The 15,085-nt window shown below is 41.3% G+C and overlaps 1 protein-coding gene across 1 annotated transcript in view; it reads right to left on the bottom strand.

The window, feature by feature from the left end:
- Positions 1-15,085, bottom strand: part of ccnjl (cyclin J-like) — an 88,455-nt gene that overhangs the window by 13,314 nt on the left and 60,056 nt on the right. Inside the window, exon 3 of the mRNA XM_080201686.1 lies at positions 240-539. Coding sequence (XP_080057812.1) covers positions 240-539 — 300 coding nt within the window. The remainder of the gene's footprint in view (positions 1-239; positions 540-15,085) is intronic.

Raw genomic sequence — 15,085 nt, 5'->3', positions numbered from 1 at the left:
AGTGCAAGTCAGTGCCTTAGGAGAGCGGGGGAATAGTCAAAAGAAAATAAACTATCAGTAGGATGGCACAAAAGGGAAATATAATTTCCCGTTTGAGGTTATGCTTTAAATTTTGGGCAAGGTGATCAGGAGCAGGAAGAAACACATTCATGTTTATGAGATTACAAATGATAGTCCAGCATAAAAACGACTGAACCTAGATATTGTTACATTGACAGTTTTATGTTTGACAAACATACCTTGAAGTGAAACCTCTAAAAAATAATGGGCGTATTTTTCCATGAAGGCTTTGGTTTTGGTAATGGAGGTGAGCGGCCAGCCATTATGGAGGTCACTCTCGTGGACAGAGCCAGAGAGGTAGTAGTCAATGAAATGTGCTGCTGTAGGCATGCAGAGGTTCCAGTTGAAAGTCTCCAGCAGCAGCAGCTCCATCTGCAGCAGATCTCGTTTGTTCAGTACGAGGTGCAGGCTGCTCATGAAGCCCAGGCTGTTGAGCTGTTCCAACTTTGGCACTCGATCTTCTTTCTCTTCGAATTTACCTTGAAAAAGAGCAGCAACAACATGGTGAACCTTTCACTTCCAACACTTTTGACCACGTATGACAAATGAGATTTAGAGCTAGCAAACAACTTACTTTCAAACTAATTATACTAACAAATTTTGGTATTCACTAATTTCAGAGATTTCTGCCATACTGGAGCATCATCATGTCTTGAGTTAAAGATCCTAATCCATTTTATCCAAATAGTCTCTCTGCAGTTTTTAAAAAAATCTTAATTACCAAAGTTTTTTCTTAAAATGCATGGGTTAAACAATAAAAAAAGCACTTAAATCAGATATATTGAGAATGGCAACAAGGTAATGGGGTGCAATTTTACACCTATAATTTCCCATGCTCTTGTTTTAACAATCTCATCATATTGTATTTGGGAAAAACTGAGGAGCAGACCAGAAATGTGCAAATGAAAGTTAAATTCATAAGATGTACTGTGAATGCAATTAGTAAGAGCTATGCACATGGAGTTCCTGATATTTGGTATGATGACATGTTTAGCACAGCACTGCCACCCGTGAGGGGGAAAATAGCTAGAGATCACATAATATGCCCAAGAGTTGAAGGAACAAGAGAACACATTCCCCAAACGTTTTCTAGACTAAAAAACCTTTGTAGTCTTGCCTTGCTCACAATTACTCCGAAATTTGCCCTTCCATGTTTTCTGTTCAAAAGTGCTCGCAAGCTGACCATTCAGTTGTTGCTAAGTAACAGTGTCCCCTTGCAATATATAAAATTGTATGCTTGAATGCAGACCATAGTTTCTTTATAATTTATTAAAATTAAACTTTCATACATCTTAACCACAAAAAGCAGAACAGCTGCAGTAATTGTATTTCACATCAATAGCCTCAGCTCTATGTTTCTCCCAAACTGTTTCTGACAAGATTCATTCTGAATGTCATGCATTCTTGATAGAATTTCACTACATTATTTAGAACAATTAAGTATCCTTTCTTACTCATGAATCAAGACTAACTGGCAGTGAATATATATCTTTCCTTCTCCCCTTCATGGGAAGGAATCATGATAAAGTATGCCATTATTTAAATGCCAAAAGACTACAAAGATTGTTTTGCCACTGCCTCACATACAACAAAATAAATAAACCTTGAGAAGAGAATTAAAACACAAGTACCTTCTTGGAACGTAATTTACACAATTTATTTAATTCATTCATAGAATGTGAATTCACCAGTGAGACCAGCATTTATTGCCCATCCCTAATTGCCCTCGAAGTGGTGGTGGTCAGCTGCCTTCTTGAATCGCTGCAGTGCCTGGAGTGCAAGTTATCACCCTAGTGCTGTTAGAAGAGGAGTTCAGGATTTTGAACCAGTGATAGTGAAGGGAAGGTGATATATTTCCATGTCAAGATGATGAATGGCTTGGAGGGAAGCTTCCAGTTGGTCAATGTTACCCTGGTCCTTGTAGATGGCAGCGATCATGGGTTTCGAAGGTGCTGGCTTCTTGAGTGTCGTTGGAGCTGCATTCATCCACGCAAGTGGAGAGTATTGTATTACACACTTGATTCATGCTTTGTAAGTGGTGGACAAGCTTTGGGAGCCAGGAGGTGAGTTATTTGTCGCAGGTTTCCAAACCTCTGACCTTCTTTATGAATTTATATGGCTAGTCCAGTTCAGTTTTTGGTCAATTATAACCCCCAGAATATTGAGTTTAAACCAGATCCATGCAATCCATGACTGGGCAATTTGGAGATGTCAGTAAAGCACATGTTCTTCAGGGTTTAACCAAAAGTCCAGTTGGTTGTCAGAGTGAACAGCTGAACCAGAGGTACGTTCGGTTCCCTGGTTTAACCGTCATTCTGCAGTCAGTCAGCTCTTTTCAAACAGCACAACATGAAGGGCATCACAACTGCCAATGGTGTAAGCAGAGAGAGGAAACAAAAATAGGGAAAACAAGCTCTAGATCTTCTTTGATCAATACCAGCAATACTACCAGAAGCATGTATCCCATGGACAAGAAAGACCGAGATCGGTCTAGTGCCTGAAGCCTTCCACAGTTGAGCAGTGTCAGTCTTGACTTAGAAGTATGAAAAGACAGCTCAAGCCACCTTATGTCATTCTATACAGAATTAGACAGGTTGCTGAGAGTGTTAGATAAGGCAATATAATCCAACACTCTCAGTAACCTACAGTCCACTTACATTACTTGGGTAGTGAGACAAAGTTTACAAACATTGACTAACATGACTGCAGTAAAATATCCCACAAGGAAAATAATTTACTTTCCTATCTGCAAATCCTTCCATTCTGGCCTCCTATAAAAGGAATTTCCAAAATCCTCCACTGTCAGTCCAAATAGAAATTCACAGCATTCTCTCCTCCTGCTGCCAGTGATGATCACACATGCGCCCTGCTGCTCACCTATAAATATGGTAGCCATTAACTCAGGCCTGTTAGCGGCATACAACTGCACTTGCACAGCACTGGCAGAAAATGCAGCCTTGTGAAAACAACTCCCATAAGTAATTGCTAGTCATTTATTCCCTCAGTACAATAGCAATGGTTCACAATCCTCCCACACAGTTCAATTCTTGTGCTGTTTTGGAATTTGGTCCAGAAAATGGGACATAGAGGACTTTGGGCATGCATTGAGTTGTAACCCAGCAGGAAGCCGATTCCTTGAGGAGAGCAGATGGGAAGAAAATTAAGGGATATCATGAAAAAATGGAAATAGAAATAAAGGATCTTTAACTGTGGCCTGCAGAAAAATTGCATTGTGTTACATAACACCAGTAATAATACAATTAAGTGGTATTTTTTATGGCAAAGCAACAAAAAGGGTCTGTTTGTCATGGAGATTTGAGAATTGGCAGGTAAAATATAGTTATGCTGTCATATGGTCAAGGATTTCTCCCTGAAGCAAATCAACAGCAGGCACTCAACATCTATTGCATTATTAATTTCAAGCCTGTGAGAAATTAAATCTTCAGTATATAGTTATATACTTTAATTATCAGTGGCAAAGCTGAATCTGCATATCTAATTTAAATGTTTATAACCTTCTACTATAAACTAAATTCAGAGATTTTCATAGGTCTGCAGTTCCTTGATGTGTGCAATACACTGGGACTCAACATGGTTGCCACATACAATGCAATCATCTCATCCTCACATTATACATCTAGAGAAAGGTTTGCAAACATAGAGCCCACAGATCACAAACTGGCCTGCCGTGTCTCTCCACCTGTGGACTCTTATTCTCATCTGGGCTGCAGAGGAACCTGGAGTGGGAGGATGAGAATCCGGTCGTTGTGGTACACGTGGGTGCCAGCGACATAGGCAAAATGGGAACTAAGGATGTGCAGAGGGAGTATGAAAAGCTGGGAATGAAATTAAAAAGCAGAACCGACAAGGTGGTTATCTCTGGATTACTACCTGAACCGTGTGCAGATGGGCATAGGGTAAATCGGATTAAAGAGATGAATGGGTGGCTCAGGGATTGGTGTGGAAGGAATGGGTTTGAATTTATGGGGCATTGGCACCAGTATTGGGGCAGGTGGGATTTGTTCAGATGGGATGGTCTTGGTCTGAACCGTGCTGGGACCAGAGTCATGGCGAGTCGTATAACTAGGACTGTAGATAGGGCTTTAAACTAATTTGGGGGGGGGAGGGGGGGGTGTGGGTGGGAGAAATTACAATGTCTAAAGTAAAAGAGAGGGTACGGGCACGGGAAAATGTTGAGGATGTCCCAATAATAAAGGGAGTAGGGGGCATGAGAAAGGTTGGTAGCGTTCCTTCAAATATGGTCCAGATAAAGGCTGGGATAAAGACACTTTACCTGAATGCACGAAGCATTCGGAACAAAGTGAAGGAGCTGGTGGCGCAGATCAGCACAAATGGATATGATCTGATGGCCATTACGGAAGCGTGGTTGCTGGGTGACAGGGACTGGGAGCTGAATGTCCAGGGGTATCAAGTGTTTAGGAAGGATAGGCGGGAGGAAAAAGGGGCTGAGGTAGCTCTGCTGATTAAGGATAATATCAGGGCGGTAGTAAGGGAAGATATAGGCTCCAAAGAGCAGAACGTAGAGTCGTTGTGGGTGGAGATAAGGAACAGTAAGGGGGGGAAGACGCTGGTGGGTGTGGTCTATAGGCCCCCAAATAATAACTTGGAGGTGGGGCGGGTTATAAACAAGCAAATAAATGATGTGTGCAGAAAAGGAATGGCGATAATTATGGGGGATTTCAATCTGCATATCGATTGGTTGACCCATGTTGGACGCGGTGGGCTTGAGGAAGAGTTCTTGGAATGCTGCCAGGATAGTTTCCTTGAACAGTGTGTGACGGAACCAACAAGGGAGCGAGCTATCTTAGGTCTGGTGTTATGTGACGAGGTAGGTAGAATTAGGGATCTTGTTGTGAGGGATCCTCTTGGGACGAGCGATCATTGTATGGTTGAGTTTTTGATGCAGATGGAGGATGAGAAAGTAGGGTCCCGAACCTGTGTCCTCTGTTTGAAGAGAGGGGAGTACGATAGGATGAGAGAGGAATTGGCAAATGTAGATTGGGGGCGCAGATTGGTCAGTAGGGCTGCAGAGGAACAGTGGAGGATCTTTAAGGAGATCTTTTTTGGTGCTCAGCAGAAATATATTCCAATGGTAAAGAAGGAACATAGGAGAAGGGATAATCAGCCGAGGTTATCGAAGGAAATAAAGGAGAGTATTAAATTAAAAGCTGATGCATTTAGAGTGGCTAAAAGTAGTGGGCGAGTAGAAGATTGGGAGAGGTTTAAAAATCAACAAAGATTGACTAAGAAGTTGATAAAGAAAGGAAGGATAGACTATGAAGCTAAACTAGCACTAAATATAAAAAAGGACAGTAAGAGTTTTTACAAATATATAAAGAGGAGGAGGCTGGCAAGAGTGAATGTTGGACCCTTAGAGGATGAGAGGGGGGATTTAGTGGTGGGAGATGAGGAAATGGCTGAGGCCTTAAATAAGTTTTTTGCCTCGGTCTTCACAGAAGAGGACGCGAATAGTTTGCCAGATATTAAAGATAGAAGGATGGTAGGAGTTGAGGGCCTGAATGCGATTACTGTCACTAGAGAGGTAGTGCTTGATCGACTAGCGGGACTGATGGTGGACAAGTCCCCAGGACCGATGGAATGCATCCCAGGGTTCTGAAGGAAATGGCAGAGGTGATAGTAGATGCCTTAGTGATTATTTACCAAACTTCGCTGGATTCCGGGGAAGTGCTGGAAGATTGGAAAACTGGAAAACGGCTAATGTTACGCCGCTGTTTAAAAAAGGTAGCAGGCAAAAGGCAGGGAATTATAGACCGGTTAGTTTTAACGTCTGTTGTTGGAAAAATGCTTGAATCCGTCATCAAAGAAGAAATAGCAAGGCACCTAGAGAAGAACTGTTTGATAGAGCAGATGCAGCACGGATTCGTTAAGGGGAAGTCGTGTTTGACGAATTTATTGGAATTCTATGAGGATATGACTAGTGCAGTAGACGGAGGGGAACCGGTGGATGTAGTGTTTCTCAATTTTCAAAAGGCGTTTGATAAGGTGCCGTACAAAAGGTTGCTTGAGAAGGTTAGGGGCATGGAATTGGGAGTAAGGTGTTAGCATGGATAGAGGATTGGTTGTCTAATAGGAGGCAGAGAGTAGGTATCAATGGGTGCTATTCTGATTGGCGGTTGGTAACTAGTGGAGTGCCATAGGGATCGGTGCTGGGGCCTCAGCTATTTACCATTTATATAGATGATCTGGAGGAGGGGGCTGAGTCTAGGGTGACGAAATTTGCTGATGACACAAAGATAAGTGGAAAAGCAAATTGTGCGGATGGTGTGGAAAGTCTGCAGAGGGATCTAGATAGGCTGAGCGAGTGAGCGAGGACCTGGCAGATGGAGTACAATGTTAGCAAGTGTGAGGTTATCCACTTTGGCAGGAATAATAGTAGGAGGGATTACTATTTAAAGGGTGAAAAGCTGCAGCATGCTACGGTGCAGAGGGACCTGGGGGTCCTTGTGCATGAGTCGCAAAAACCCAGTCTGCAGGTGCAGCAGGTGATCAAGAAGGCGAATGGGATGCTGGCCTTCATAGCGAGGGGGATAGAATATAAAAGCAGGGAGGTCTTGCTGCAACTGTACAGGGCATTGGTGAGGCCGCAGCTGGAGTAGTGTGCGCAGTTTTGGTCGCCGCACTTGCACAAGGATATTTTGGCCTTGGAGGGAGTGCAGAGGAGGTTCACGAGGCTGATACCGGAGATGAGAGGTTTGGACTATGAAGAGAGACTAAATAGACTGGGTCTGTACTCGTTGGAGTTTAGAAGGATGAGGGGGGATCTTATAGAGACGTATAAGATAATGAAGGGGATGGATAGGATCGAGGTAGAAAGATTCTTCCTGCTCAGAAAGGACAACAGAACTAGAGGGCACAGCCTCAAGAAAAGGGGAGTGGGGGGGAGGGGGGGGGGGGGGGCGCAGTTTAGAACGGATTCACTCAAAGGGTGGTGAATCTCTGGAATTCTCTGCCCGTTGAAGTGGTGGAGGCTACCTCGCTAAATATATTTAAGACTCGGGTAGATAGGTTTTTGGTAGGCAGGGGAATTAAGGGTTATGGGGAGAAAGCAGGAAAGTGGAACTGAGCCACTTCAGATCAGCCATGATCTTACTGAATCGCGGGGCAGGCTCGAAGGGCTAGATGGCCTACTCCCGCTCCTACTTCTTATGTTCTTACGTTTACGTTCTTATTCAAAACATAGGTTAAGTACAACCTCCAATCTCAAACGGTGTTGAGCCTATCAGCAGCAAACACAGGAGAGAAACGGTCTCTGATGGGAGAATCAGTAAGCATTGTGAAAGTGAGAGGCCATGATGCACTTTCTCTCTTTTGCCCTCCCACACTTCCACCATTGCCCTCAAGGGGCACAGAGGTTAAGGTAGTGGGGTTCCAACGGAAGAGTACCAGTGCGCTTAGCAGCAGTAAAGACAGGAGTTATATTTCTCTCCATTTGTTAACAATGGAAAAAAATCAGTGCCAACATGAGTAAACAGAGGAAATGAACAAAGGAAAATGCACTCAAAGGATTTTGTCCTTGGACACAGTGTTGAACATTCTCTATAAAAGCAACAGGTAAAAGTAAAATACTGGTGTTGCTGGAATCTGAAACAAAAATAAAAAATGTTGGAAAACCTCAGCAGCTCTGACGAAGGGTCATCCAGATTCGAAACATTGACTCTATTCTCTCTCCACAGATGCTGTCAGATCTACTGAAATTGTACAGCTTTTTTTTGTAGAAGCCGGGGAATGTTCCTTTCACTAGTACTAAATGGAACCTTTGCAGGTACTGGAGAAAATATGATAGCTAAGTCATAAATCCATCAAACGACGAATTTAGTGGTTTACATTTGCATTGTTCAATATAAGCACTTTTGGCTTAGCTTTTTGTCGAGCCATGGAGATTTGAGGATTGGCATATGAAACACAGTTAATGTTCTCATGTTTTAAAACAAAATTTGATATCAAGAGATACATAGTGGAATGTTGTTTTAAAGGAACAGATGAAGAATTTCCTATATAAATGGGAGCTCCATTGAGAGACAATTTTTCCCTTGACAGTTGCTCAACCTTTGCACATTCATCTTTTCCATGTATTTCAGACCTAGGAACAGTTTTTTCTTCTCATTAATTTAAATCAATCACATGCAGGAAGCAGGATCCTTTCTCCTTGTTCGGCAGAGGTCAGGTTACAACTTGTAGTCCTTTCACTGCCCCTCAATGGTGTGAACATTCCCCATGGGTGTATCCTTGTAATGCAAATACTGTGTAGCTAAATGGGAACACAAGGGTTAAAAACAAAGCAAGACCAAAACATAACAGTCAAGTGAAGGAAGCAACAAAGAAATGTTCATCTAAAACATTATTCAGCCCAAGGCCTAGGACGGGTTTACACCGTTCTTTCCTTGAAATGATATGGTTGATTTAAGCATGCAATGGCAGCTGAACTCCTATTTCAGTGGGAGGCTGTTCCTTTGTTTAGCTGCATCAAGTGTCAGTCATCATTTGGCTTTTAGGTTTCAAAACCCTTCAATACAGTCATGAGTCCCAAACTGGAAGTTTGATCATTACTTTTAAGGACATTGTATTTAACAAATAGAACCACAGTTTCCTCAGTTTCGGGAGCTGAGAAAAATGTGTAGGAACTGGTGTAATGTTAGATTGCAAGGCCCACAATCTAATATATGCTCTCAACATATAGGTACTTCAACATGTAGTTCTTCTTAATTTTGTCATTTAATTCATTTTTTTTGAAAAGCACCACGTTTCCACGATTTACATCACTTTATTCAAATTATTGGACGTCTCAAATAATTTTCGGGCCTTATCCAGCTTTCAATTATCAGCGGGCCTTAACTAACCAGCTAACCCCCATTACCCCAGAATCATATTTGTGTTGGTGACTGGACAGTTCTTTACGCATCATCGCCAGTTCAAAATTGAATAAAACTGTTTTCATCAAAACTGATGAAAACTGCAAATTAACCATTATGGTCAGACATTAAGAAATAGTTCATAAAATGAGTGCATGGTGGATATCAAAAAGTGGGAGGCATTACAGATATCCTCACCTAATGCCAACGAACATACACTTGAAGTTAGGGTTGCAACAGATAATCATTTGGCTCATCAACTAGATATACACCTGTGCTTTTCTCCATGAGCTATCTAAATTAATCTGACTTTCTGTTCACACATCATCCTCTTTATTAATATTCGTTTTTGATCAACCATCAAGCATTCTTGTAAAATAATTTCTGGGTGCTGTTTCTGCACGTATTTGTGGAAACAAATTACATTTTAACTACTGTGTTAAGAACCTTTTCTGAACTACTATGATAAATTGTGTTGTGCCAATTCAACAAGTGGAGGGTGAAAACAGTCACACTTTACAATACTGTAATCTTTCATAATTCATGGCTTCCATCAAGTCACCTTCAAACTTCTGAGGTACAACGATACAAGTTCTGTCCTCAAGCCCCACTTCATAACTGTAATCCTTATCCTTGGCAATATTTTGATTAAATCAATACTGCAACTTTTCCATCGCTATTTTAGAATGGCTTTTATATCTAAGACTGAGTTAGGTGCATCCATTTTTCAACTGTTATCCTCCAAGTGATTTCCCTCTGTTGAACATCAATAAGACACTGGGTACTTCTAACTTGCTTAATCACCAGGGCAGCTTAGCTGTAAGTTTAATAAAACATGTACAAGTGAGGAGTGAGGAACAAGGTCACCAGTTCACCACACTTGTGCTACAGTTTATTATGCAAACATTGAGGAGTGGTTATCTCTTGAAATGATTGCGATTGTGATGCATTATAATAAGCTAAAGGCACCGAATTTGGGGATGTTAAAAAAAGCAAATCCAAATGCTTCCAGTCAAAACCCAACAAGGGACTATGTATGCACCTTAATCCAAATGCCCCATCTCTCCTGCAACGTGTACCGTCTACAAGATGAATTGCAGCAACTAACCAAAACTGTTTGACGGCTCCTTCCAAACCCATGATCTCATCCACCAGGGACAACAGATACATGGGAATACACCACGTACAAGCTCCCCTTCACACACCACCCGGACTTGGACTTACTTCATGGTTCTTTTGCTCCCTTCCTAACAGTACAGTGGGTGTGCCTACACCACATGGAGTGCAGCAGATCCAGGCTATGGCTCAGCATCGCCTTCTCAACAGCAATTGACGAAAGACAACAACAAATGCTGGCCCAACCAGCAATACCCACATCTGTGAAAGATTTTTCAAATATAGATGTTCAATTGACAAGCGAGTTAAGGCTTACAGGGGACAGACAGGAAAGTGGAGTTGACGCATCAGTCAGATCAAACATGAGCCTACTGAATATCAGAAGAGGCTCAAGGAGCCACATGGCACATTCTTGCTCCTATTCCTTATGATCCTGTTCCCAGGGAATATTGCAACTTTCACATCACACTCATTACATATTGGATTAAACAATCGCCCAACATCAAGTGCTGCCCCTCCCTCTTGTGCTTACATGGGTGAATCAATAAGACTCAAAAGTTTTATTCCTCTGACTGATCCTGAGTTGGCTGAGTTATAATACTTCTTCATATAATGAAAATCCACCATCACACCTTTTCTCATAATTTTCTTAATTGACATGTTAAATATGGATTTATAGGATCATTTCACCCTCCACATAGTGCACTTAAAAACATTCAAGCTGCTTTTATATTGGAAGGAGAGGGAGGGGTATATTTCTGTATTTTTCAGGATTATTTTTCTCACAAAAGGGATTTGGTGAAAAAGGAATTACTTAAGACGTTGCAACTTAAAAGTATGTGCATTCCTGAAAGTTGGAAGAGAAATGGTAGGTGAGTATAATGCCAATAAACCAGCTTTGATATGGTTTCCTCATAGGCTTCAAATAAAATAGAATTTACTCCTTGTCTAGGCACCAGAAAAATACGTTCCCTATTATAATGAAGAATCTTTTGAGGGATTAATGCAGATGACCGAAGAATGATAGAGGTGGGTTTTGTGGAGCATCTTAAAGAAGAGAGGAAAAGGTTGAGACATCGTTTTAGGAAAAAATTTCCAGACCTTAAACCTTTGGTATCATCAGGTATGGTTAGAAATTGTGAACTAAAATCAGGTTTGTGCAAGAAGCCAGAATTGGAATGTTTCAACACTGGGGAAGAAACATACATGTTGTGTTGATTCAATTCACTCCATGGTCATCATCTATATGTTAGTCAAAGCACTGCTGCCATTTGTAGGATGAGGGGACAAACTGCACAAGACGTTTGGAGTCAGATTAATGTAACATTTGAGACAATTGTACTTGAGTCAGTTAGAGATGGGAAGGATGAAGCCAAAGGGGGAAATAATTTAAAGACAGAGATGCTATTAAAGCAAATTTGGGTAGCACATTGATAATAATGTGGAGATGCCAGCGTTGGACTGGGGTGGGCCAGCACCTGACAGAAGAGCAGCAGTCTGAAAGCTCATGATTCCAAATAAGCCTCTTGGACTTTAACCTGTTGTGAGGCTTCTTACTGTGTCCACATTATGACACTTGATTTGTGCAGTTCTAATATTTTGTACAGTGTCCAGAAAAGAATTCATTCATTTTTGATTCAAGTATTACGTGTCCTGAATTTAGGTCAAAAGAAAAAGATTGGGTGAAAGCAGCTGTGAACCAGTGTCAGCGCCAACATAATAATTTTGGAAGGAACAAATAAGAATTAAATGCTGCAAATACCTTCACAAAATAGAATAAATCACCTCCAGCATCACCAAGCCCCACCTCAGCAAAACTGCCACTGAAATTCTCATTTTGCCTTTGTTACCTCCAAATTTGACAACCCTAAAACTCACTTGGCCTATCTCCAAAAACTAGCTCATGCAAAGCTCCACTATCTGCATCTTATCCTATATCAAGTGTCCTACTTGCCCTCACTGGCTTAGATTGATCCTTGGGTCATTTAAAATTCTCAACCTTGTTTTCAAATTTCTCCAGTAAATTACTGGACTCAGTACTGAAATCAAAATGCCCATTAAAGATGTCTTGTTGTTCTGAAGGTTGGTCATAGCAATCCAAGCAAGTCTATATTGGCTATATCATAGGGTGTGTGCAAGATTCATTTTAGAAGTCGGCCATTCAAATGCACCTCAAGGCCAGTGTAAAGGCACCTTATAGAACAACTTTCAACTGGCTGGTCAGGTTTTTGTTCTGGGTTGGGATGTGGAAGCCACTGGCAAAACCAACATTTGTAGCTATCACTAATTGCCCTTGAAGTGGTGGTCGTGAACCATTTGAACCACTGCAGTCCATTTAGTGCAGGCACACCCTCTGTTGTTCAAAAGGAGGTTCCATATTTTTCCAGCGACGCTTGTAGTTGAAAGTCAGAAGTGTGGAGGGTTTGGAGGGAAAATTGTAGTGGCTTTGTCCTTCTAGGTGGTAGAGGCCATGGGAAGGTGCTATTGAAAAAGAGTCATGGTGAGTTGCTGCTGTTTTGCACATGGGACATACTGCTGCCAGTGCGTTCAATGGTGGAAGGAGTGGAGTACACGCTTAAATTGGTGAATGCGGTGGGCGGCAATCAACCAGGTTCGTTTTGGCCTGGATGGTGCTAAGTGGTGCTTTTGGAGTCACACTCATTCAGGCAAGTGAAGTGTATTTCATCATACTTCTACTTATTTTGTTATTGTCACAAGTAGGGCCACATTAACACTGCAATGAAGTTACAGTAAAAATCCTCTAGTCGCCACACTCCGACGACACCTGTGCAGGTACACAGAGGGAGGATTTATTATGGCCAATGCACCTAACCAGCACATCTTTCAGACTGTGGGAGGAAACTGGAGCACATGGAGAAAATCCATGCAGACACGGGGACAATGTGCAATCTCCACATAGCCAGTGACCCAAGCCACAAATCGAACCCGGGTCCCTTGCGCTGTGAGACAGCAGTGCTAGCCATGCCACCATGCCGCCAGCACCTTGCAGATGACAGACAGGATTTGGGAAGGCAGGTGGTGAATTACATGTTGCAGATTTCGCAGCCTCTGACCTGCTCTTGTAGCCATAGTATTTATATGGCTGGCTCAGGTCAATGGTAATCTCAGCAACAGAAGATGCTGAAAAAACTCAGCAGGTCTGGCATCTGAAAGGAGAGAAAGCAAAATTGATGTTCTGAATACTTTTTGCTCCAACATGTTGATAGTGGAGTGATAAAATTGATTTATCAAATAAATTTTGATAATATTTGATAATTATCAATATTTTCAAGATATTGATAATTGCAATATCATTGAATGACATGGGAAGATGATTAGATTGATCAAGGTATTGCCCTGTGGAATGAACCACCAAATGGCTATTGTTTATTTTGTTTAGCTGAAACAGCCACAATATGTGTACATGTTCTGCTTGCAAAGAACAGAGTTCTGCGTATTAATGTACATAGCTTCCAATGTGAGTCTGACTGACAATTTTATAACAGTTGTCAGTTTAATTCTTAGCACATTGAGGAATATTTAGCAAATGTTGTCCAAATGCAATATCACACTTAATGTTGGACACCATGTTTTGAGTTTTGCAAGCACAGGCTCGTTGCATACAATCTATACTTTGCCTTCTGCGAACAGCGGAAGGAACATGTTGTTTAATATGATCCACCAGCCTTTCAGAATAATGGACTACATACCTAGCATCACACTGACACAAAGTCATATATCACATTAGTCATTTGTTAGACAGAATGTAATTTTGGCTTGATAGCAGCATCCTGTTAGTGGTGAATATCATTCATGCTGCTATTTTGTAGGAGCAGCATGAATCAGCTAGCTTCGCCTGTTGCTCAAATATTCGAGATACCTTGCCCTTCCAGGGTAATCCAAGTAAGTAGTTTCACAACACCAGGTTAAAGTCAACAGGTTTATTTCGTAGCACAAGCTTTGGAGCGCTGCTCCTTCATCAGGTGAGCGCAGGATTTGTTTCACAAATAGGACATATACAGACACAAACTCAATTGAATTTGAATCCTACGCCGGCAACTCCACTTTAGGGTAATCCAGGTAGACTGGGTACTTTTCAGGGCCAAAAGTGGTGGTCTCATGTCTATTCATCAGTTTGAAAGCTATGTAGCATGAAATTATCTGATTAAGGTAGCTATTTTCTGCAGGATATGTTTGATGTGCCCTATTTCATTATTAAACTTACCAGGTGAGCAAATGGCTTAGACCCTATTTACAAAGTTGTCATTAAGGCCAATCTTAAAGAACGTGGAACTTTAAGAATCCCATTTCATATTATTTTGTTGATTTCTCTCGCATTGAATTCTTGCGACTATCCTGATGAGCGAAAGATGAAAAGCTTAGACAAAATATTTTTTTCAATCAACACTCATGCTATGGTTGTATTGTTGAATTAATCACATCAAGGATTTCATTCCATTATACTCGAGAAGTATTCATGTCTTTCAGAATTATAATATATTAATCTTTATGTACATTATATCAGTAATACAAATTCTGCCAGCAAGCATTCAAACAATACATTTCTAATCAAAGTCAATATCAATGTGATATTTAAAAGCAACTGTAAATGAGGAGAGAAGTTTTTAAAAATATTTTAGGTACAGTACCTAATCACACATTGTCTTTGAAACCTTGCATTTTCATGTTTTTATTATTCGGTGCTCATAATTTATATGTAACTGCCTAATGATGTTTGCCCCAGTGTAATGATAGCCTCTTGCCATTGGTGGCACTGTAACATGCCAGTTTTGCTTCTCAAGTTCCTCAACGTACATTGCAAGGTAACTTCAATGCCTAACCAGCTGTTTCCCAAAATGTAGGATGTTTTCCTATTTCACCAAGAAATGATTACGGGCGGCACAATGGCAGATGTTGCACTGCTGCCTCACAGTTCCAGGGACCCAGGTTCAATTCCAGCCTTGGGTGAAGTTAACACATTCTCCCCACACCTGCATGGGTTTCCTCCGGGCGCTCTG

The sequence above is a fragment of the Carcharhinus amblyrhynchos genome, chromosome 13, assembly GCF_965287045.1.
Source record: "Carcharhinus amblyrhynchos chromosome 13, sCarAmb.v2.hapA, whole genome shotgun sequence".
Classification (NCBI taxonomy): Eukaryota; Metazoa; Chordata; class Chondrichthyes; order Carcharhiniformes; family Carcharhinidae; genus Carcharhinus; species Carcharhinus amblyrhynchos.
Note: the sequence above shows the minus strand (reverse complement) of the source record. Positions and strands in the feature narration are given on the sequence as shown.